Source organism: Dunckerocampus dactyliophorus, chromosome 5 (assembly GCF_027744805.1).
Source record: "Dunckerocampus dactyliophorus isolate RoL2022-P2 chromosome 5, RoL_Ddac_1.1, whole genome shotgun sequence".
Classification (NCBI taxonomy): Eukaryota; Metazoa; Chordata; class Actinopteri; order Syngnathiformes; family Syngnathidae; genus Dunckerocampus; species Dunckerocampus dactyliophorus.
The window spans coordinates 21277015-21298384 of record NC_072823.1 but is presented as its reverse complement, the minus strand read 5'-3'; the positions used below and the strand labels follow the sequence as shown (position 1 = coordinate 21298384).

At 42.6% G+C, this 21370-nt stretch overlaps 4 protein-coding genes across 9 annotated transcripts in view; 2 read left to right on the top strand and 2 right to left on the bottom strand.

Moving 5' to 3' along the window:
* Positions 1–473: 473 nt before the first annotated feature.
* On the bottom strand, positions 474–5365 carry psmd7 (proteasome 26S subunit, non-ATPase 7). Its single transcript, XM_054775597.1, has 8 exons — positions 5204–5365; positions 4725–4816; positions 2567–2659; positions 2383–2480; positions 2220–2300; positions 1948–2039; positions 1621–1819; positions 474–1010 (listed from the first exon to the last, which is right to left on the bottom strand). Exons 1-8 carry the CDS (start codon positions 5275–5277, stop codon positions 750–752), a joined length of 990 nt encoding a protein of 329 aa, XP_054631572.1. The 5' UTR covers positions 5278–5365; the 3' UTR covers positions 474–749.
* LOC129181015 (dynein light chain roadblock-type 2-like) lies at positions 5288–7418 on the top strand. Its single transcript, XM_054775601.1, has 4 exons — positions 5288–5411; positions 5485–5560; positions 5960–6127; positions 6797–7418. Exons 1-4 carry the CDS (start codon positions 5409–5411, stop codon positions 6838–6840), a joined length of 291 nt encoding a protein of 96 aa, XP_054631576.1. The 5' UTR covers positions 5288–5408; the 3' UTR covers positions 6841–7418.
* A 247-nt stretch (positions 7419–7665) lies between these two features.
* LOC129181481 (dynein light chain roadblock-type 2-like) lies at positions 7666–8690 on the top strand. The gene is made up of 4 exons (XM_054776745.1): positions 7666–7904; positions 7974–8049; positions 8127–8294; positions 8474–8690. The coding sequence occupies exons 1-4, from the start codon at positions 7902–7904 to the stop codon at positions 8527–8529; spliced, it is 303 nt and encodes a 100-aa protein (XP_054632720.1). The 5' UTR covers positions 7666–7901; the 3' UTR covers positions 8530–8690.
* A 202-nt stretch (positions 8691–8892) lies between these two features.
* Positions 8893–21370, bottom strand: part of LOC129181229 (genetic suppressor element 1-like) — a 70853-nt gene continuing 58375 nt past the window's right edge. For all 6 annotated transcript variants that reach the window (XM_054776116.1, XM_054776113.1, XM_054776112.1 and 3 more), the window contains 11 exons: positions 18248–18454; positions 18008–18163; positions 17210–17487; positions 16278–16554; positions 15576–16209; positions 13520–13778; positions 13295–13420; positions 12803–13156; positions 11495–11794; positions 10794–10897; positions 8893–10721 (listed from right to left, as the gene is read on the bottom strand). In XM_054776116.1, coding sequence (XP_054632091.1) covers positions 10584–10721; positions 10794–10897; positions 11495–11794; positions 12803–13156; positions 13295–13420; positions 13520–13778; positions 15576–16209; positions 16278–16554; positions 17210–17487; positions 18008–18163; positions 18248–18454 — 2833 coding nt within the window. In that variant the 3' untranslated portion in view covers positions 8893–10583. The remainder of the gene's footprint in view (positions 10722–10793; positions 10898–11494; positions 11795–12802; positions 13157–13294; positions 13421–13519; positions 13779–15575; positions 16210–16277; positions 16555–17209; positions 17488–18007; positions 18164–18247; positions 18455–21370) is intronic.

The window sequence follows — 21370 nt, the reverse complement described above, 5'->3', positions numbered from 1 at the left end:
GTCATTGGTGATCTGGAGTCTATTAATTGTTTCGGTGAGAGGTGCGGTACAGCCTGAACTGGTCGCCAATCGCAGGACACAATCATTCACAATCACACCTATGGACAATCTAGTCTCAAATGAAATGCATTTGACGTGGGAGGATGACTGAATACTTGAGAGAACCCACACAAGCACGGGGAGAACTTGCAAACTCCACGCACAGATGTCCCAAACCGGATCTCCTGACAGTGAAGCACATGTGCCAACCACTAGACCAGTACAACATGCATCAAACATTTATTATATTGGTAGGTGTTTCTAATATTTACCTGAATGAAAAGGGTAACAAAAATAAGAAGCAAATGTCACAATGGAAGGTTAAGAAAAAGGCGTTGATTTATAAAGTTCACACCCTGCATCTACTTACTTGTTTCCAAGAATTGAAGAAAAACACAGAAGTGTGATAACTAAAAAGAATAATTCAGCAACTGTTAATATGGTTCCAATTTAATAAAGCATCTTACAAAACAGCAATATCGGCTGCACCACAGCATGAAAAGTATGGGAACTATGAAAACAGATGTTCTCGGATGTCAAAACATGAAAGAAGCCCACAACAGTCTTTATACGAGTGCTGCTTGTATGTATCTCAGTTGACACCGTTCCCCATATAGACTCCTACTTATAGCCGCCTGAGACCCACATTCAGAGGCTGCAGTACGATCCACGTGGAGACAAAGTGAGGTGATATTTGACCTACGACAAAATCATTTTTTCTTTTTCTCGTCTTTCTTGGCACCGGCGTCTGTTTTGTCCTTCTCTTTGTCTTTCTCCTCTTTCTTCTCCTTGTCGTCTTTCTTTTCCTTCTTGCCTTCCTCCTTGTCCTGGCCTTCTTTCTTCTCTGCATCCCGGTTGGATATCTTGTTGTTGATCAGGTTGTGCAGCGCTACCACTGAGCGTATGAGTGACGCCAGGTAGACCACCAGCATCTGGTCGTTGGTCTTAAGGTAGAACGCTTTGGTGAACTCCTGCAAGGACAATTCCACAACTGTCACATGCAGTGAAGGACGAGAAAGACTAGAGAGGACATGACGTGAAAGCTCGGGTTTAACGCCTCTCTCTACATTTGGTAGACTTTATGAGGATAAACAGTAGTGTCATTGTTTCATTGACTTCTGCATACAGAAACATTGCCCCCTGCTGGTCAGTAGAGAGATCCAGGTTGAGGATAACCATGATGTTGCTGTTAATATGCGAGTGGAATGTTAACATTGTTCACATAACTGTGCTAGCGCAGCTAATGTTTGTGTCATCCTGTTTAGCTCCCACATTAATGGAGTTGCTGTATGTGATATATGGCATTTATTATGTTGGACAAGTGCAGAGTTACAGTGGATGTGTAAAAAGTGGATAAAGTACACAATAGCGCTTCTTGGAGCCACACACGCCCGAGGATACAATTGTGGACAAACACAGCTCATTAGCATTAAAGCTACAGACCCAGTATGGTTTATTAAAAGCACTTTTCTTTCCTTACTCAGTGTGCCTTCAGGTGGCTGCAATGTTAAACTACATTTAAAGGTGAAAGCTAACATTTTATGATAAATAATTAAATAATATTAAAGAGTAAGCGCGTACCAGGAGATTGACATCCGGCAGTAGGTTGAAGACGTCCTGCAGCTGGTAGATGATCTGATGGTTGATGGGAAGTTTCCCCGCTGCCACTCTCTCAAGGTACGAGCGGATGTCCAACAGCTTGGAGTTGAGCCCCTTCAAACCGTGAACCTGGTTCGTGATGCGCTGCGACAGTGTGCCCACCGTGGTGTCCTTGATATCTCTGCAGACAGCATTTAGCAAATAGTTTACACTGCAACGACACATCTGCTGGTTGCAGCCAAGTAGTGTAGTTAATTGCTTTAAGATGCAATTCATCGACAATTTAATTCAATGTTACAAGTCCACTACCTGAGAAGGTGCTCTACTCCCACTTCTTCTGCTTCCTCAGCTCCAATCTCACTGGTGACATGTTCAAATGTCTTAGATGTTGGCGTTCCGTCCTAAGAATATCAAATTGCTGCAATTAATGTGCAAACTAAAATACATTGTATCAAATAAAATGTAAACAAGTGTATAAATGTATTTATTTTCCATTCTGCAAATCAACAAAGTGATTTTATTTGTACATTTATACTATCATGCCAGACTAACAAGACAACAGTCAATGAATCATCACTTACATCATGTATTTCTTCTACAGAGATATATGCTTCTGTAGGAAGACCGAGGTCTTTAGGTTTCACATCAATAATGACTAACACCTAGGAGGCAAGGTGTGGGGGGAAAGCGTTATTAAACATTGTAAGGAAGAATAAAGAATATAAACATCAATTAGCCACATACTGAATTGGTACAGTACTGCTTGATGAGCTCATTGATGGCGATGTCGTTCTTATGCAACTTCGGCCCTGTGTGGTACCATCCTACGATTCTTTCTCTGGCTAAAAAAAATGCAAAAGGTTATGTGAGCACATGTTGATTGCACAACAAAAAAGTCAGATGTAATAAAAGCAATAAAAAATCTTACCATTGACTTTCTTGAACATGCCATACATGTTCTCCAAGTAGTCGTGATCCAGGAACCACACAGAGTCATCTCTGTCATCCTCATCAAAAGGTACTGCAACGAAACATTAATACTGTAGTAGAGGTGTCACAAGACTTCTCTTTCAATAAAACTGACTTGCGATAATAAATTAATCATGCAATAAATGAAAATGAACTGGATCATTTTGCAGGCCTCCATATATTGCCATGTGCATGCATGTCTGTTTTCCTCCTCTCTCGCCTCCAAACAGGCAGTGCATTGGTTCAGCACCTAGACACTCCATTGAACAACAAAGTGAGACCTCTTGTAAGCCATACAGTCGCTTTGTCTCTGTTGGGGGGAGGCAGGGCAGGTAGCATACACACACACACAGTGCAGCAAGGGAGCCTCGTGAGGAGCAGTCATGTTTGTTTATTGACTGCATGTACGTTTACATGCAGTCAATACTCGGGTTAAGGTCAATATTCCGGTTTCTGAGACATTCGGAATAACCCATTTACATGCGTGACGTGAAAAAAACCCAAAACACGCAAACGTCGTCTCGACGCACTGAAAACGTCATGACACAATGCGCGTCATTTCCGCTTCTTCTTCCTGTTTCCAAAAACAACAACACCACCACCACCGGCACGGCGGACAACGAACGCCTTTGTTTGCGTTTTGGTGCTGGTACTGACCCACCACCAGTACTTGACACTATTCTGTCTCACTTTCTTCATTAATGGAAGGCGAAAACGTGAAGAAATAGGAAATGGAGCCGGAGCTGTGCCATCCATATCCATGCTATATCCCCAGAGACCCCCGGACACTTTTGAAGATGTGTTCGTACAAACCCTGCTTCGTGTAACTGCTTGCTCACCTTCTGATAGATTTCGCTATTGCGGTACTTTCTACCATCAATAAAAGACCTAATGTTCCTGTCTTTCACCACACTAACGAGGTAGCTTGTTTCCCCCTTGCTCCAAAAGTGGGGGATTTTGCGTGTCATCATGTTTACAAGTAGTTCCTGACAAATACACAAGATTCCTTTCAAATAGAACATGCGCAGAACACAAATTAACGTTCCCTTTGATCGGGATATCCCGATAGGCGTATACATGACCCGATTTTCAGTTTAGAAAAGGAGTAACCCAGGGGTAATATTCAAGTTTTTAAAAAACGGAATATGAACACATTCCGGTTTTTCAAAAGGGTTATTGGTGTTTACATGGCCGTGCGCAACCGGGTTATTGCTAATATTCCGATTATGATAGGGTTATTTGACTGTATGTAAACGTAGCCACTGACTGTACAAATTAGAACGAAAAAAAGATGATTGCACAGCCAAATGCCACAACCCCCATATGGGAATATTAATAATGAGCAAGGTGAGCCCATCTAACACTGAATTTGTTCGAATGTGGTGGCGACATAAAGGTAACTTGCCCACCTAAAACATATCCACCTGACCCAGTCTTCCCGTCTGGGAAAAAATACACATTGAGATGCAGGTCCTTTGTCCCGACAGTCAACACTCATTGAGACATTTGGTTGACAAAGTAAATACAAACAGAGCAGCACAAAATGGTGCATGTTCACTGAAAGTGTAGTTTCCTCCATTGTAAAAGAAATGCTGTTCTTTCATACAGTTGAAAAGCTAGCATTTCCAGAAATGCTGCAAACTTTGACAGACAGTAGGAACTACCTGTGAGAAAATACATGCCATAAATCGCAATTGCACAATTTACAGAGTGATGACATATTTTTTTAAAATGTTGCATTTTTATGATACATTATTATTACTATTATTATATATTGCCATAACCTTAGTGGTGTTCGTGGTACTTGTTCTCAAAAAATGTTGACAATAATATCGTTTAGAGTCAATTTGTGGGACAATAAACATTTCAAAACGCACCTGTGTTGTTTTGTGACTAGGTTAAATAAAAAAAATTTTGCTTGTCCTGTCATTTTTTTCAATGTACTTTTCTTAAGATTCATGTTAAAATCTCGGACCCAATCTTGTGCATCGGCTCGTCTCGTAATTAATGGCAGTCATAATTATCAGATGTTAACATTTTGGAAGGCAATCCTTATCATGCAATAACCAACAGTGTATGTGACATAATGAATTGGGGATGCCTGTCAGCACACTCACCTGCGAAGCTATTTGATACATCAAGAACTTTCTTCTGCCACGACCCCAAGAGGACTCCAACCACTCTTTTCTGGTTGCCAACCTTCCCTATTCTGTACAACAGAAACATAAAATTAACACCATGATTTTCCATAATCTTCTTGGCATTATTCGTCGTTTTGTCAGTGGAATGCTACATGCTAAGCTAACGATTCTTGCATTATTAAACCAGCATCATTTACGAAGATACAAAGTGTCCGTCGTATTCTCTGTCTCAATATATACGTTAATAGCGCCTATGTGACATCTCGATTACCCCTTTATTAACACTATACTTTTTCGCAACAGTGTATTTGTGCCGAGACAAGTAAGCTAACTCGGCTAGCCCTGCCTCCATTCATTCTGAATGGCACTCTGACTCAGCACGTTAACGTTAGCTTAGCCAAAGCGCTATAGCCTTACAGTCGTACAGTTGATATACACGTTGTGAAAGTACTCACCTGTTAAAATGGTCGACCACACTGAGTAAAACCAATGGGTGAACAACCACATTTTCAACCGCTAACTCCGGCATTTTTGCTGCTCAGACGGACCACACACAATCCAACTCTAAACAACACGACTACTGGCGCGACACTTCCGCATTGGTCTAACGCCACTTCCGTTTCCATTGGTAACTCAAGGACGCAAAGAGTGGAGCGTTGAATGGTCTGTGCTCAACGTTTATGTCTTTTGGCAGGTATGTGTGTACTATTAAACTACATGAATATTTATATTTCAGGCGGAAGTTGAGGAAATTCTCGAGAGGATTGAAGCCCATGGGAGTGTGAGTGGAACAATTGTCGCCAATGCAGAAGGTAACTAAATATAAAGACACTCAACACATCTCATAATATCCAAAATCCAAAAACGGATTATTGGGCCCAGCATACCCCCGCGACCCTAGTAAAGACAAGCGGTATAGAAAATGGATGGATGGACTTGGTTATATATAAAAAAAATTACCTAATAGAAAAATGCAGCGCCCATAATGCAGCCATTGTTTTTTTTACTTGTGAAAATTTGTGTTACTATCTCTACCTAATCCATTCTGCTGCGTTCAACCCCCGCCGTGAGGCGTTCATTTACACTCGTAATTGTGAGTGTTAGGCGCTAATTGTTTTCATTTTTATTCAAGTACCCCACAATTAGCGTACCACTGGGGGTACGTGTACCTCACTTTGGGAACATAGTGTGTAAAGTATTATTTTTGACAGGTATTCCAGTTCGAACGACGTTTGAGAATTCCAAAGCTGCTAAGTATGCAGGAGTCCTTCGCCACCTCACTTTGATGGCCAGAAGCACAGTGCGGGACATTGACCCTCAAAATGATCTCACAGTCCTCCGCATTGGAACCAAGAACCAAGAGATAATGATTGCACCAGGTAATGCCTTTTAACGGGTGTGTACAACCTTTGTCCAACCTTTTTCCGCACTCATAAAAATTGAAGGATACATGCATTCTTCTGTACAGTAAAGATGCTAAAACCAGTAGAATTTAGGTCAGTGCCAGTCAATTTTAGGGGGTGATTCCAACTGAATGATGTTCGTCAGCAGGCAGAGGTCTCACGCCACTATTTTAACAACTGTTGTTTTGTATTCCAAAACAACAGTTTGGGGTGGGATTGCCTCTACCTCAGAGGATAGGTATTTGGATCCAACACCATCCCCTCAAACTAGAGCTGTCCTACCTAGTAGGGAGCATGAACTGATGGAGCCTGCTCGGACAACCGGTGAAACGTCTTCTAAGAAAACCTAAAGAGTCCAGTTGTGTTTGATTCAATGCCCTAAGAATGTAGGTCAATATATGCTAAGCTATTTGAACACAACATTGACATGTTGGTTTGGTGTAAGAGTTAACAAAGCAAATTAGTGTCATATATAATATTACATCTCATTAATAATGAATTTTATTTTTACAATATACTGGAGGCCAATAAAAATGAGCTGCAGGCCAAAAATGGACCCTGGGCCATACTTTGGACACGTCTTCTTTATAGCAACCAATAAAGCAACCTCTTAACATTGTCCCATTATATTCTGTGTGTCCTTAGAGAGCGACTCTCTTGTAATCGTCCTCCAGAGATGTGAGACATGAGGAACGGACTGGTGGTTAAAGTACTATAATCCAAGCAAAATCTACTTTATCACTGTGTTTAATTGCTGCATGAAATGTTAGTATTTCTGTTGGAACATCTCTGTGTGGAGTTGGCATGTTCTCACCAGGTACACTGGCCTGCCACGTTTCAAAAATATGCATGCTAGGTAAATTGGAGACTCTAAATTGTCCATAGGTGTGAATGTGAATGGTGGTTTGTCTATATGTGCTCTGCAATTGCCTGGCAACCAGTCCATGCCTCTCACCTGAAGACAGCGGGGATAGGCTCCAGTGAGGACAAATGGGATAGAAGATGGATGGATGCTGTATGAGATTATACCGCATTCTCCACACATCAGTCAGTGCTTCTAAAGTGAAATGTAAGGAGTAGTGGGCTAGTGATATTTCTACTAGTTCTGTTGACAGTAGTATTACATTACTCCTGCATATACAGTTCATAATGTGAAGAGAAAGTGATTATAGCAGTACTAGTGATATTTCTGCTAGTTTTGTTAATAATGGACGTGCATTCCTACAGCATACATCATTTAATTTAACTCTACTATGTGTAAACAATGTGATCCAGAATATGCTTCAAATTAAAAGTATGTTGAGATAACGTTTGCTGTGATTTCCTGCTGCATAAATAAACTCATTATTTGACTCAAATACTGGAATTTCTATTTAATTAAGTATCAAAATCTTGTTTTTGACGCAAAGCTAAGAGGAGTACGTAGGACAATTTTCTTATTTAATAATGGTCTGCACAGCTATTCAAATTTATCGACGTAGTCTTATGTATTTTGAAAAGTATCCACCCCGGAAGTCGGACAACCAGAAGTAGCTTTTACAGAGACGGAACTGAATAAGCTATTTATAAATTGCACATATCTTCTTATAACGTCAGAAAAAAGATATTTTGCTCACGAAACGTCACAATAGGCTTAACTCGCATATAATGTTGAAAAGAGGATTAACGTCGGTGGTGGACGTCATTAAGAGTGTTTATCAGCTAGCGTGGTTGCGAGCCACTGGTTATTGGAATTAAAGCATTGAACAAAATGGTAAAAATAATTATTGTAAGATGAAAACGCCTTTACTTACGTATTAAAACATATTGGGTTATTTTGTAGAGTGAAGTTGAGGAAACTCTACAGAGAATTGAAGCCCAAGGAAGTGTGCTAGGAACAATTATAGTTAATGCAGACGGTAAATTGATCCAGAGAACATTCTAGTGACAAACACCGACTCATTCTCAAGTAAATTTATACAATGATTTAATACAGGCATTCCCATCCGATCTACATTTGACATCTCAAAAGCTGGAAAGTATGTGGACCTTTTTCGCCAACTCACCGTACTGGCCAGAAGCACAGTGCGGGACATGGACCCAGAGAATGAACTCGTAGTTCTCCGCATCAGCACCAAGAGTCAAGAGATCATGGTTGGACCAGGTAAATATACATATCTAGCAACTAAAAAAGTCTTATCAACAGCCAGTAACGCTAGACAACATGTTAGGAAGGACGAAATATAAGCTTTTGAGTCCACCTGTATTTGAACTTTGACGCCACGTGTTTTTGTAAGCTGTCAACCAAAATGAACAAACAATTGTCCTTGTATGTCTCCATAGAGAATGGCTATCTTTTGATACTCATCCAGAGGTACGAGAGATACTCGCGGGCATAAGAGGCAGACATTATTCCATGGAGTGTGTAAAATTGCTTAATATGAAAGCTAAAATAAAGGAATGAATGCAAATGTAAGTGTAGATCCTTCTTTAACATTCAACGAACCGACTAAAAGGCTCTAAATTTGGATTCAAATGTTCATCATTAGACGTTGTGTCAGTCGGGTTGTGTAAAACATACTAAAAGATGCTGCTGCATAATTAGCAGAAAAAACACAGTCATCTACAAATATGTATGCAAACTCCACTTGGGAAAATACAAAATATGTTTACAGAATATTTAACCGCTGACATTGTGATAATTTAACAGTAAAAATCATCAGCAGACTCAAAAATAATCACCACCACGCTGCAATCCACAACATTTTAATGCAAATTTCTATTTGAATGTACAGCAATATGTTAATAAATAATTCACTGCAATTTTACAGTTTCTCCAAAATAAAATAATACACGATTAAAACAAATATGCAGGATTTCACACTCTTGTTGGGAAGGAATGTTTTTTGTTTTTTTAAAAATATTTTTTTAACATGTTGACATGATCCATTTGTGACATTCCTCTGGCACCAAAGATGGGCTTGTTTGAGAGAGTCTGTTCATCATTTTAGATATTGAAAACACAATCCTGATCTGAATAATAGTTTTCTTATTAATTCACAGTAAATCCTCTTCATTTGGCTGAAATCGCTGAAGGGGTGGAGACACTGTATATAAGATCTAACAAGAGTACGGGTGTTTCTTCAAGTTATATCCACATATGTAGGCTTATGTCAAGGTATTGGGTGTCGTACAGTGGTGCCGCCAAAGTGGAATTCGCGGAAAGAGACGATTTTCTGTATAATATGCTTCAAAAGTCAAATAAAACTTGGCAGTTTTTCATCAAATTAACCCCACAAGTTGCTTTTTCTTTGGCATTTTGTGATGCCGCCACAGAAGGATACTCTGTTGCAAATGGTCTTTCACTTGTATAGGGCTTTTTCACCTCCAAGGTTTGACACATTTGAGCACATTTATCTACTGATGACGCAGCATCAGGAGTGTTCTGTATCTTGCCCAAGGACAATTCGACACAAAGGATCGAACCCGCAACCTTCAGGCTGGGAGACGACCACTCTACCACCTGAGCCATGTTCCTGTTCCCTCTCCATTATCTGTCAGGCATCTTTAAGGGTGAACAGTTTTACCTTATTTTAGGTTTATTAAACTGTGGTTAACTTGTATTCATACTTGCTTGACAGTTAGGAATGTTCAAATGTTACTTAAACATTTCTTAAAACAACACGTTTTATAATGACAGTTTACATGATGTCCTATGGTAACGTTTTTGAAATGAGAACAACTTGGAAGTCAATCAGCGGCATGGAACAGATGGTATTCAACTTTGGAGGTTCCACTGTACATATAAACGATCAAACAAGTGTCATGTCAACTCATTTCCACCTCTAAACAGTTTAAATAACAATTCCAATACATTATGCTCATATAACATCCTTCATTTTCTTTGTTTTCTTGTATTTAAAAAAAAAAATTCTGACCAGCAGCAGTTCCAAATGCAGCCTATGGCTTCTTGCAAAATAAACAAAACATAGAAAATTCTTCCATCTATTACAATTACCAATGTAAAATCTATTATTAAAATGCCAAAAAACATTTGCCATTGACACTTATCGTTGTTTGCTGTTTGTGGCTCGGATGACAGAAATCAGTGGATTCTATGAGGGGGGAAAATGGTCGTTTTCACAAATGTTCCATGATTAAGTGCATCCTATCATGATTAAGGCCTGAAGTGTGCTTGGATTCCTAACTTGACAATACAGCCTGCTCATGTCTGTATTTTTTGAATGTATAATTGAATGATGGGTTGTTGTGCTGTTTCACCTTAACAGCTTTGAAATACTAAAGTAGATTTAATAAAAAAAGAGGAAGTGGTATGGATCATGGTTACCATGGCAATACGAGAGTCCAATTTGGAACCTGGACCCTAAGTGACTTCTTTCCGATTCTGTAAGTGCAAAGTGGTCCTGCAGTTCAGTGTGAGTTGTCTCTGAGGTCACCTGGGCGCGTGCCCGTTGACCTGCCCCCTGCCCCAGTGCATGCTGGGTAGTGTTAGACACCTCCTGAAGTGCTCCAACTGGGCCTGAAGCCTGTCCCGCTCCTCCCTCACCCGCTGCCTCTGACTCACCAGCTCCTAAACACATTTTTTTTAGCACAAAGGGTTCAATTAAGCAAAACGAGAAGTAAAAAGACTCAACGTGCTTACCGCCATGGTGATAGAAAGTTGTTCAGCAGTTCTGGTCAGGTTGAAGTTCTGTGCTTCAAGTCTTTTACACTGACTGTGAAGAACCTGCCTCTCTATGCTGCGTTCTATAAGGCAGAAAAAAAAGAGGAACTTGAATTCCAATAATGACTTCATTAGCTTTGATGTGTGGGGGAAAAAATGAGCAATTTATCAATTTGGTAGGCTAGCATGTCTTCATAAGTAGTACAGAATAATATAGCCCAGACAATCACATGAGGAATCCCACTTCTGACACCAAATTGGTGGAGAAATAATTATTTATCCATTTGGTGAGCTGTCATGCATCACATGTGGGATCATACTTCTGACACCAAATTGTTGTGGGGGGAAAAAAATACTATAATGTATCAATGTGGTGAGCTGCCATGTTTATTCTTGTGAAGATTAATTTGATCAGCTGACATGTCTGTGTTCCTACAAGAGCGTATAAACAGCATAGAGTGCCCAAGCAGAGTCAATCACACAAGGGATCCCATTTCTGACACGGAATGGTGGGAAAACAACAAAATGGATGACTGTGGTCTTTTGGCATGTAATTTTCCTTACAAGAAGGTGCAATCAGTGCAGTGTATGACAGCACAGGCAATGATACAAGGGATCCCATTTCTGACACCAAAAAAAAAACTAACAATAAGGAACAAAAAACGTTCCATTACACTCACCATCCACATACTCCTGGTAGGCCTCAAAAATGGCTTCAATGCCGTTCCATTTTCTTGGAGCCTCCTCCACCTCATCATCCTCCTGCCCAGATGAGTTGTCTTCCTCCACCTCATCATCATCATCATCAGTTACATGTTCCAGAGGAGCCACAGCATCCTGGCTGGCTCGAGGCAAATGAAGGTGATGGCCGTTGACGTGTGCGTGCGGAGGAGTATGGTTAACATGCGGCGCTTTGAGCGGAGAGACATTAGCCTTCACGCCCGCCTCCACGCTTGCCTCAGGGAGCCAGTTTGGGATTCCTTATAAGGAGAGAGTGAGAGACAATGGTAACATCAGTGACAGAAACCTCCACCAAAGCGTAAATATGTACCTTTTATCCTACATAAGAACAACAAATTACAGCCTGATATGATGAGTAGTTTCAAACTGGGTTTGATCCACATTCAATTTGGCTTGACATTTAACGTCTATACAGGCACCAAATTTGTTTTTTTAAATCTGATTTGACAGATATAGGTGTCTGAAAATCTTCAATGATGTTTCAGTCTGGAGCAGATTCAGATTAAATTTGGCTTGACATTTGAACCCAATACACATATTGACAAAAGGGTATGAACACGTTAAATGGGGTTTCAATCTGGATTGGTTCCAGATTAAATTTGCCGTGACTTTTAAACTACTATACACATGCAGAATTTTTTGACAGATCAGTGTCTAAACATGTTAAAACAGGGTTTCAGTCTAGGACATATCTGGATTAATTTTTTGCATCCACAGTGAATTTGAAATTGAATCAGGGTTGACAGTTTTAAGTGTCTAAAAATGCTGAAATTGGATTTGCAATGTTGTCTTTAAATTACTACCAGATGCAAGATGCAATTTGGATCGCAACTCAACTTTTGACCCTGCATACACATAGAAAAATCTTTTAAATTGAAGCAGCCATGATCAATTTATGTGTGTAAAAATGTCTAAATGTGTTATTATGCACACAGAGTTGAAACTGCTTCCAAATTTTGCATATACAAATTGGATCATATCTGAGTTTAATGACAATGACATTTCACCTTCTGATGCTGCTGTAGTGTACAGTATATATTCTATATATATGAGATAACAGCATCTGGGAATGGGATTTTACATGAGATGCATATTAAACGTGCTATTTCTAATCCTGCATACGCGATTTACGTAAATTAGCGATGTTTATAATGTTATCAGGTGCCATTGCATATTCAAACCACCAGATGGCAGAAAACATTTATTTTCACAACTACAGTAGAGGAAATTGTGGTTGAGTGTCTAACCTTTGTGATGCGTGTTGTGTGTGGACTGCAGCACAGCCTGGTGGAAATGCTGAGCAAAGGCCTCGGGTGTTAACCTCTCCCAGGGCCTGATCCGACCGTTGTGCCCAGGAACGGGCTCTTTCTTCTGAGGAACTACTGCTGCATGACCGTTGTGGACCAGCTGGAGCCTCTTGTTGGTTTCTGTGAATGCTCCCTTTTCATGGTGAGAGGCCAATGGCGGAGGTACTGATGCTGTGGGCTGCTTGTGGCGAGTATGCTTATGTTTGTGTAAATATGGAGGGGATGGGCTGGGTGAGTTTAGATAAAGATGTCCATTTGATTGGCAAGAGGGAGGTGGGGCTGATGAGGACTCCCCTGCAAAGACATGAGTGACTTTGAGGCATTTGAAGAGTATCACGCACACACATAGCAAACCTTTTTTGATACAGCTCTTGTATTGGATCTCATTCTGTGCATGTGTCCCTAATACAGTGTACATATCGTAGGTCTCACCAGTTGACGAGATGCCGGCAGCGGCAGGAGGACTGCTACATGGAGATGTAGAGTTATATCTGAGCGTGTCCAAAGTCACAACGTTCTTCTGAATTGCCTTCAGCAGTTCTTCAGTCTTCTGCTTGTCTATAAAAAATCACATTTCAGCCATCATCTAAAAGAAACAGCCGTCAACTAATGGAGCAATTATGGTAAACTAGGACAAAGCTGCGTGTAGCACGTTACCTCTTCTCTGCTGGGGGCTGACATGGGAGAGCTTGAACATGCGGAGGAAGTCCTTCTTCTCCGGCAGCTTGGGGGCGCCGTCCATCTGCTCGGCAGTGTACGGTGTGGTCAATGGGGAGGCCTTCTTCTTTCCCTGCACAACCGGCGGGGAGGGGCTTCGCTCCCTCAGCATCCTCCTCCTCTTTCTCTTCTTACGCTGCAGGATCTCGTCGCGGCGGGCCAGCGGGACGAGACCGCACGTGTGCAGGAAATCCACTTTCTTCACAGAGAGACAGACAGAGAGAGAGAGAGAGAGAGAGTAGTGATTTGCGGATCGATACTGAAATATCGATACTTGCGATACCAGCTCTTCATGCTCTAAAATCGATTCTCAAACCAAACTAGCGATACTGATACCGCAGTCATGTTTGTCCGAAACGTTTGTCTCGTGAAACAGAGCCATGTGTGAATTGTGAATACAGTTTTCGTTCTTATGGCAGTTCTTAATAATGAATGATTTATTTGAAGGTTTTTATTATTTTACTTATTTTCTATTTTATTGTTTAAAATACCATTTTCACATATTTTATATGACTTTGTCCTCTGTTTTTTCCATTGTTGTATATTAGTTTGGCTATATTGTAAATCACCCTGCTACCTCAATACACTTCAGGGTTTGAAATAAATAAATAACTTAAATAAATTATTTTACTATTAATTTATTGACATTAATATGTTATGTAATTAATAAATTAATTAAATGTCTTTTCTTTATGCTGTGACATTAAGTACACGACTATTTAAAATTTCCCACACACGTTATATCGGATCGATATCGCTGATACCAGCCTGAATTTTACTCAATATTGGATCGGAAACAGACCAGTCCAGGGTGTACCTCGCCTCTCGCCCGAAGTCCGCTGGGATAGGCTCCAGCATACTCCCGCAACCCTAATTAGGATAAGCGGCATAGAAAATGGATGGATGAATCGGATGGATCGGAAACAAAATCAGTGGTATCCCACATCACTAAAAGAGGCACAAAGTGTATGTCAGTGGCTCTTTTTGGGTAAATCACCACATAATTTATTCCTGCCAGTCAGTGAAGAAAATGAATGATATTGATTATTATTATTACTATTTTGTATATAATGTGAGTGTGTATTGCCACATAATACATAGTCATAAATAAAGTCGTAAAGAGTCTAATTAAAACAGAAGCACTATGTTGCACTAGTCAAAGATCGTCTTTATGACAGTTGCACTCTGCTGTTTTTAAGTAGCAACTGCCAAAATTTGTCAAATATCCGCTCAATGACAGGAGCGCTCTGCTCTTTTTAAAAGCCTATTTCAAACACTAGTCAAAGATCCGCTATATGAGTGGTTCTCAACCGGGTTGGCTGCGGGACCCACCATCCCCCCTCAATGACAAGCGGTGACCCAAATTGCGGAAATTTTCTCAATGTGTCAAATATCTTTTATTTAAAGGGAGTTTGCAACTGTTTCGCGGCCTTGTGGTGGAGTGCAAAAACGCTAGTCGAAGATTCTCTATACGACAGCGACACTTGCTGTTTTTAAGTAGTGACTGCCAAAGTGCTAGTCATACATCCTCTATTGGGCAGGAGAGCTCTGCTCTTTTTAAGAACCTACAGCAAACACTCAAGTGGAAGATCCTCTAATAACAGGAGGGCTCCGCTGTCTTGAGAGCCTACAGCAAACACACTCGTCAAATATCCTTTTTTTGACAGGGGACTCTGCTGTCTGAAGGACCTTTTGCAAAAACACTAGTCAAAGATCCTCTATATGACAGGAGCACTCTGCTGTATTAAAGTAGCGACTGCCAAAGTGCTAGTAAACGATGCTCTGTGTGAAAGGAGAGCTCTGCTTTTCTTAAGAACCTACAGCAAAAACACTAGTCAAAGATCCTCTATTTGACAGGAGCGCTCTGCTATTTTGATTTTGAGAAATCTCCTGGAAATGTTTTGCACTTAGCTAGTGGGCCAATGTCATTCACGGTCCACCAGTTGAATATCCCTGCTGCACCAGTTTAAAAGGGGTATGAATGGATGTACAGTACCTCAGAGGAAGTGTCCAGTTTAAGTGGAGGTTGTTCTGTCACTCTCCTCAGATGGGCCTTCACTTCTTCCTCATCACTCTCATCATATGACTCGTTCAAGTCGTAGTAATAGCCTCCTTCCCGGGCCTCCCTCCTCCTCTTCTCCTCCATGTCCAGCTTGCTGAGGAGTCTGCGGTGTTGCTGGAGGACTTCATCATACACCAGCAAGCCATCTCTGTGATTCGCGGAGGCGATGTGTCGTGACGCTGGGTCAGACAGAGGTGTGCAGAGTCTCAGGTGGAGGTTATTCATGTGATGCCGCTGAAGAAGGAGTTCCTGCTCGGCCTTGTTCAAAAGGCTCACCTCCTGTAAACTACCTCCTCTCACTGAGGCACATCTCTCTGGGATCTCAGTCCTCCTTCTGCATCCGTCATTCATATTCTCCCCCCAGCTCAGGTGGGGTCGGTCGGCCCTGGTCAAACCCGGGGGAGGTCGAATTGGTGGGTTGAGTTTTCGACGAGAATCGGTGGAGGAGTCCACAAGGGAGGCTGGGTTCCACAGTGTGGTTGGAGGAGGAGGAGGTTTAGGGGAAATGAGAGGAGGTGGAGCACCGAGGGCAGGTGGTCCATCTTTGCACCCGTGGTGATGGGCTGTCCTGTTGAGGCACATAAAACTATTTAGAAATATCACCGCAACAACACAGTCCTCTGTTATTCTCCTCACCTATAGCTGTCTTTCCTAGGCTCCTTCCCCTCAGTCGGCCCCTCCCTCTCATGTCCTCGCTGCCGTGTGAGCCACGCCTCCTCGTTGGCCCTCTGAGTCATCATGGCGGATGCCAGAGCTCCATGGATGCCACTCCCCGGCGCAGCGTGGTGCTTCCCCAGGTGAGAAGGCACCAAGCTGGGAACCGGGTGCGGGACAGAGCCCCGGGAGGAGTGGAGGTTCAAGGGGATGGGTTTATGTGCTGGGAAACCTTGGGGCTCGGACTCCTTGGGTTTATCTGTAAAGTTTTATAAATGTTATTAAATTAAAACATGATGTTTATGATAGTATTTGGCTTTTTTATAAAATTTTCTTTTTTTAACTGAATGAATATAAATAAACAAAAACAAATATAATACAAATTTTATCAATCAATTATAAGAAATGGAAACAAATTATATAAACTAAAAATAAATTAGCAATAATTAGGGTGTCCTAATTTTTTCGCCTGACTGTATGTATTTATGTAAGATAAATCTTCTACTCCTGAACCACTGCACACAAAAGAAAATTTGGAAAAATTTGCACCTCTACCGTGTCGCTTGTGCTATTATTTTTTTGACATTTAAACCAAATAGTGGCACTGTTATTTAACCCCAAGGTTTGGCCCCCATGATGAATTTGGTACACACCTTTAACGGGGTGACAAGCACGAGTCTGTAAAATCTGAGTAAGATTGGTTGAAAAACATGGCCGTCGTCAAACAAAACGACTTTGCAGAGGCACAGGCGGCCATAAATCATTGACATTGGCATAATGATTATAATACTGGATTACATGTACACTAATACTTGTATGTCTTCCTTAGCATTTTGAGCACAACCCATTTGTGAAAAAAATGAGGACACCCAAGCTTATGCACAGCTTTATATTAGCGCTGCTTTGGTGGGTACCGAGTCTGTTTGGGGTCAGCCTCTCGCCTGTCCTGGCCCTGTCCTCCAGCGGTGCCCTCCGAGGCTGCACCTCAGCCAGGTAGCCGTGGCTCTCCGCCGCTCTGACCATCTGCTGCTGTCGCTCTCGTTGCCTCTCCTTCTGTCTGTCCAGCAGCTCTCTCTCCCTCTCCTCTTCCCTTTCCCTCTCTCGCTCCAGCTCAGCCTCGCGCTCCCTTTCCTTCTCCCGTTCACGCTCATGCTCCCTCTCTCGCTGGCGAAGCTCATTCTCCATCTGTAGCCTGTGGGGACGGGGGGAGGTTGACAAGTATGAAGCCACATACACACACACATATAAACACATGGAGGGGTGGGGGGAGGTGGTAGAGAGAAGGCGAGAGATGCAACACCCAGCATGAGGCAGATATTAACCACACACTGGTGAAGCTCACACAAACATTCACACACGCGCATAAATATGCACTACTCCACTTACCATGAGGGAAATAATCCATACACAGCATGACTGAGCAAGAACAGATGAACACTTAATGGGAAACCACAGGGAAAGCACACACATTCATGGAGGAGCCATTACAAAAGCAGATGATAAATACCGCACCAACATCTCCCTAGGGTATTGTGCAGCAGAAAGTGAGCACAGACTAAATGTTCTTATGTATGCACACGTTTGCATATGGGCTTCTGTGTGAAGGGCAGCATGTGTGTGTGTAAGGTATAGGAGGCACGGTGGAGTGTGTGCTAAATATACTTGGAAAGACTCATCACACAGCAGAGAGTAAGGAAGGAAGGATACAGTACCTCTCTGCTAGTACACTGTGGTTTAGCTCTCCAGGGTAGCGACCTCCAGGCAGGTTTAAGTGCAGGCCAGAGGGATGGAGAGGAGGGAAGGCGCCCCCTGCAGGCAGAGAGTAAAACTGCGACCGCAATGCTGACATACACAAAGATTCCTCCATCCTGCAGCAGAGAGACACACAAATGCAATCCTTGTCATTGTGACTGTCCCTGACATGTTGTATCATTCTGCTTTTGTGTAGTTACCTGGGTAAAGTGAGAGGGTGGTGCATGAAGGCCGGGTGATAATAAGCAGCGGCGGCAGCAGCGGCGTGAGCAGCAATGGCAGGGTCCAAACTCAGCGGCACAGACGTCAGCCTGAGGTCATCTGTCGTGGCAAAGGGCCGCAGTGCTCTTAGGTACTCCTCCGGGACGGCGCCTGAGGGAACGGCAGGGTGCATCTGCCCAGGCAGACTGCACAACACACACACACACATGCAGGATTTATTGAGATTATAACATTAAAGAAATGAGGAATGGATGAAGAGCCTCACTGGTCACAACATTAGGAATACTTGCACATTCCAATAAGAGCTAATACAGGAGCTGTTTATTTAATTAGCTGTATGGAAAATTAAACAATAATAATTATTTATATTTACGTGACATAATAATTCAACAAATGTAAACATTTTGATGTTATGAAATATGCCCATTTTTACTGTATTTAATGAACAGAAAGATAAATAACAGGACAGCATTATAAAAACTTTTATGTATTAACAGCTAAACATGAACTGAATATGTGAATCAAGCTAAAAGACATCACGCAAGTCTAAAAATCTATTTGTCTAACACTAGTCTCTTTAACAGTGGCAGAACATTTGAGTCACACTTGAAACCTTTACATCACGTAATTTAAGATAAATTTGCTTTTTTTCAGTGTATTTTCCATCATACTTAAATGTAGCAAATTGTACACCCGGATTAAGAGTGGGGGATAAGAATAACCACTTCATCATTTTTTTTCTTCCTGTTTCTTCCCATGCTACTATCGTACACACACGCACACCTGCACACACACACACACATACACACATGTTATAAAGCCGTTTTTGTGATGTGTCCCTGAGCATCTCGCTTCTTGTATTGAGAATGAGGAAGTGTCATTCCCAGCATGAACAAACTAGAGACGTGTGTGAGTTGGAGATACTGTACATACAGTATATGGTGTTGGAATTGTACTGCTGTTGATGGGTTCAGGTCAGAATGAAGTTATAAAAGAGCGTCACACTCTGTGTGACTGTGTGGGGACACTCCACTGTGATTCAGTCTGCCGTCATAACAGAGGCATGCTTGCTCTGGTGCGCATGCATTAAATGTAACGTAATTAATGAAATAAATAAGTTACCGGCTTTTTGACAGCCCTAATATATATATATATATATATATATATATATATACACACACACACATATATATATACATATATATATAGTATATACAGTATATATATATATTTTTTATACTCCTCCGTGAATCACCACCTTATCGTGGTGGAGGCGTTTGAGTGCTCGAGTGATCCCAGGAGCTGTGTTGTCTGGGGCTATATGCCAAGGCAAACAGGCCCTAGGTGACGGGCTAGACCAAAAGTGATTCAGAAGACCCTTTGAACAAAAACAAGAGGAGGTATTCCACCTCGCCTGGACGTGGAGCCAGGCCCACAGGAGGGGCTCGCAGGCCCACAGTTCTAGAACCAAAGTCCTCGAGAGGGGCTGTACCACTCTGGAGTATGGAGTTGCTGTAGGTGAGAGGCGGCGAGCTGGTGTGGGGTTATTAATATCCCCCAGGCTCGGTGCCTCCATGTTGGAGTCATCCCCAGTGAACGAGAGGGTCATTTCCCTACGCCTTCGTTTTGGGGAAAGGGTCCTGACTGTCGTTTGTGCGTACGCGCCAAATGGCAGCTCAGAGTACCCAGCCATCTTGGATCATCAGAGCTGGTGACTCCGTAGTTCTACTGAAAGACTTCAACGCCCATGTGGGCAATGACAGTGTGACCTGGAGGGGCGTGATTGGGAGGAATGGCCTCCCCACTCTGAACCTGTGCGCTGTGATGTTTTTGTACTTTTGTGCGAACCACAGTTTGTCCATAAGAAACACCAGGTTCGAACATAAGGATATTCACAAGTGCACTTGGCACCAGGACACCCTAAGCCGCAGGTCTATGATCGACTTTGTACCCGTATCATCAGACCTGCGTCCACATGTTCACATGGGTGAAGAGAGGGGCTGAGGAAAGACGAGGATATCGACTTGGTGGACACCAGAGGTCAGGGCTGCCGTGAAGCTGAAGAAGGAGTCCTATCGAGCATGGATGGCGTGCGGGACTCCTGAAGCAGCTGACAGGTACCTGTAGGCCAAGAGGCACGCAGCTTTGTCGCGGTCGTCAAGGCAAAAACTCGGGTGTGGGAGGAGTTCAGTGAGGCCATGGAGCACGACTTTCAGTCGGCCTCGAAGAGGTTCTGGCAAACCATCCGACGCTTAAGAAACAGTGCCCAACCAGTTTACATGTGCTTTGTAGGCTTGGAAAAGGCATGTCCCTTGCGATGCCCTGTGGACGGTGCTCCGGGAGTACAGATTAGTGGCGCACTACTACGTGCCATTCGGTCCTTGTACAACCGGAGAAGCAGCAGGTTCCCATTGCAAGCAGTAAGTAGTGCCTGTTTTCGATGAATGCTGGCCTCCGCCAAGGCTGCCTTTTGTCACCGATTCTGTTAATAATTTTCATGGACAGAATTTCTAGGGCCTTAGGATCTCGTCTCTGCTATTTTCAGAGGATGTGGTCCTGATGGCCTCATCGAGCTGTGACCTTCACTATTTACTGGGGCGGTTTGCAGCTGAGTGTGAAGCTTCTGGGATGAGACTCAGCACCTCCAAATCTGAGGCCATGGTTCTCAGTTGGAAAAGGGTGGTTTGCACCCTCAGAGTGGGGAATGAGGTCCTGCACCAGGTGGAGGAGTTCAAGTATCTCCAGGTCTTTTTCACGAGTGAGGTAAGGTTGGAGCGTGAGGTCGACAGGCAGATCGGTGCAGCGTGTGCAGTAATGCGGTTGCTGTACCGGACCGTTCTGGTGAAAAGAGAGCTGAGCCAGAAGGCAAAGCTCTCAAGTTACCGGTCGATCTATGTTCCCACCCTCACCTGTGGTCATGAGCTTTGGGTCGTGACCGAAAGAACGAGATCACGGATACATGCTGCTGAAATGAGTTTCCTCCGTAGGGTGGCTGGACTCATCCTAAAAGGTAGGGTGAGGATCTCAGTCATCCGGGAGGGGCTCAAAGTAGAGCTGCTGCTCCGTCAGATTCAGAGGAGCCAGTTGAGGTGGCTCGGGCA

Excerpts from the sequence above, each read along its gene's own strand:
- psmd7 (XM_054775597.1), bottom strand. The coding sequence starts at position 5,277 with ATGCCGGAGTTAGCGGTTGAAAATGTGGTTGTTCACCCATTGGTTTTA. Across the intron at positions 2,481-2,566 it reads CATGTTCAAGAAAGTCAATG|CCAGAGAAAGAATCGTAGGA; the intron begins GTAAGATTTTTT and ends CATTTTTTTTAG. Across the intron at positions 1,820-1,947 it reads GGAGTAGAGCACCTTCTCAG|AGATATCAAGGACACCACGG; the intron begins GTAGTGGACTTG and ends TGCTGTCTGCAG.
- LOC129181015 (XM_054775601.1), top strand. Across the intron at positions 5,561-5,959 it reads AATTGTCGCCAATGCAGAAG|GTATTCCAGTTCGAACGACG; the intron begins GTAACTAAATAT and ends TATTTTTGACAG. Across the intron at positions 6,128-6,796 it reads AGAGATAATGATTGCACCAG|AGAGCGACTCTCTTGTAATC; the intron begins GTAATGCCTTTT and ends GTGTGTCCTTAG.
- LOC129181481 (XM_054776745.1), top strand. Across the intron at positions 8,050-8,126 it reads AATTATAGTTAATGCAGACG|GCATTCCCATCCGATCTACA; the intron begins GTAAATTGATCC and ends GATTTAATACAG. Across the intron at positions 8,295-8,473 it reads AGAGATCATGGTTGGACCAG|AGAATGGCTATCTTTTGATA; the intron begins GTAAATATACAT and ends ATGTCTCCATAG.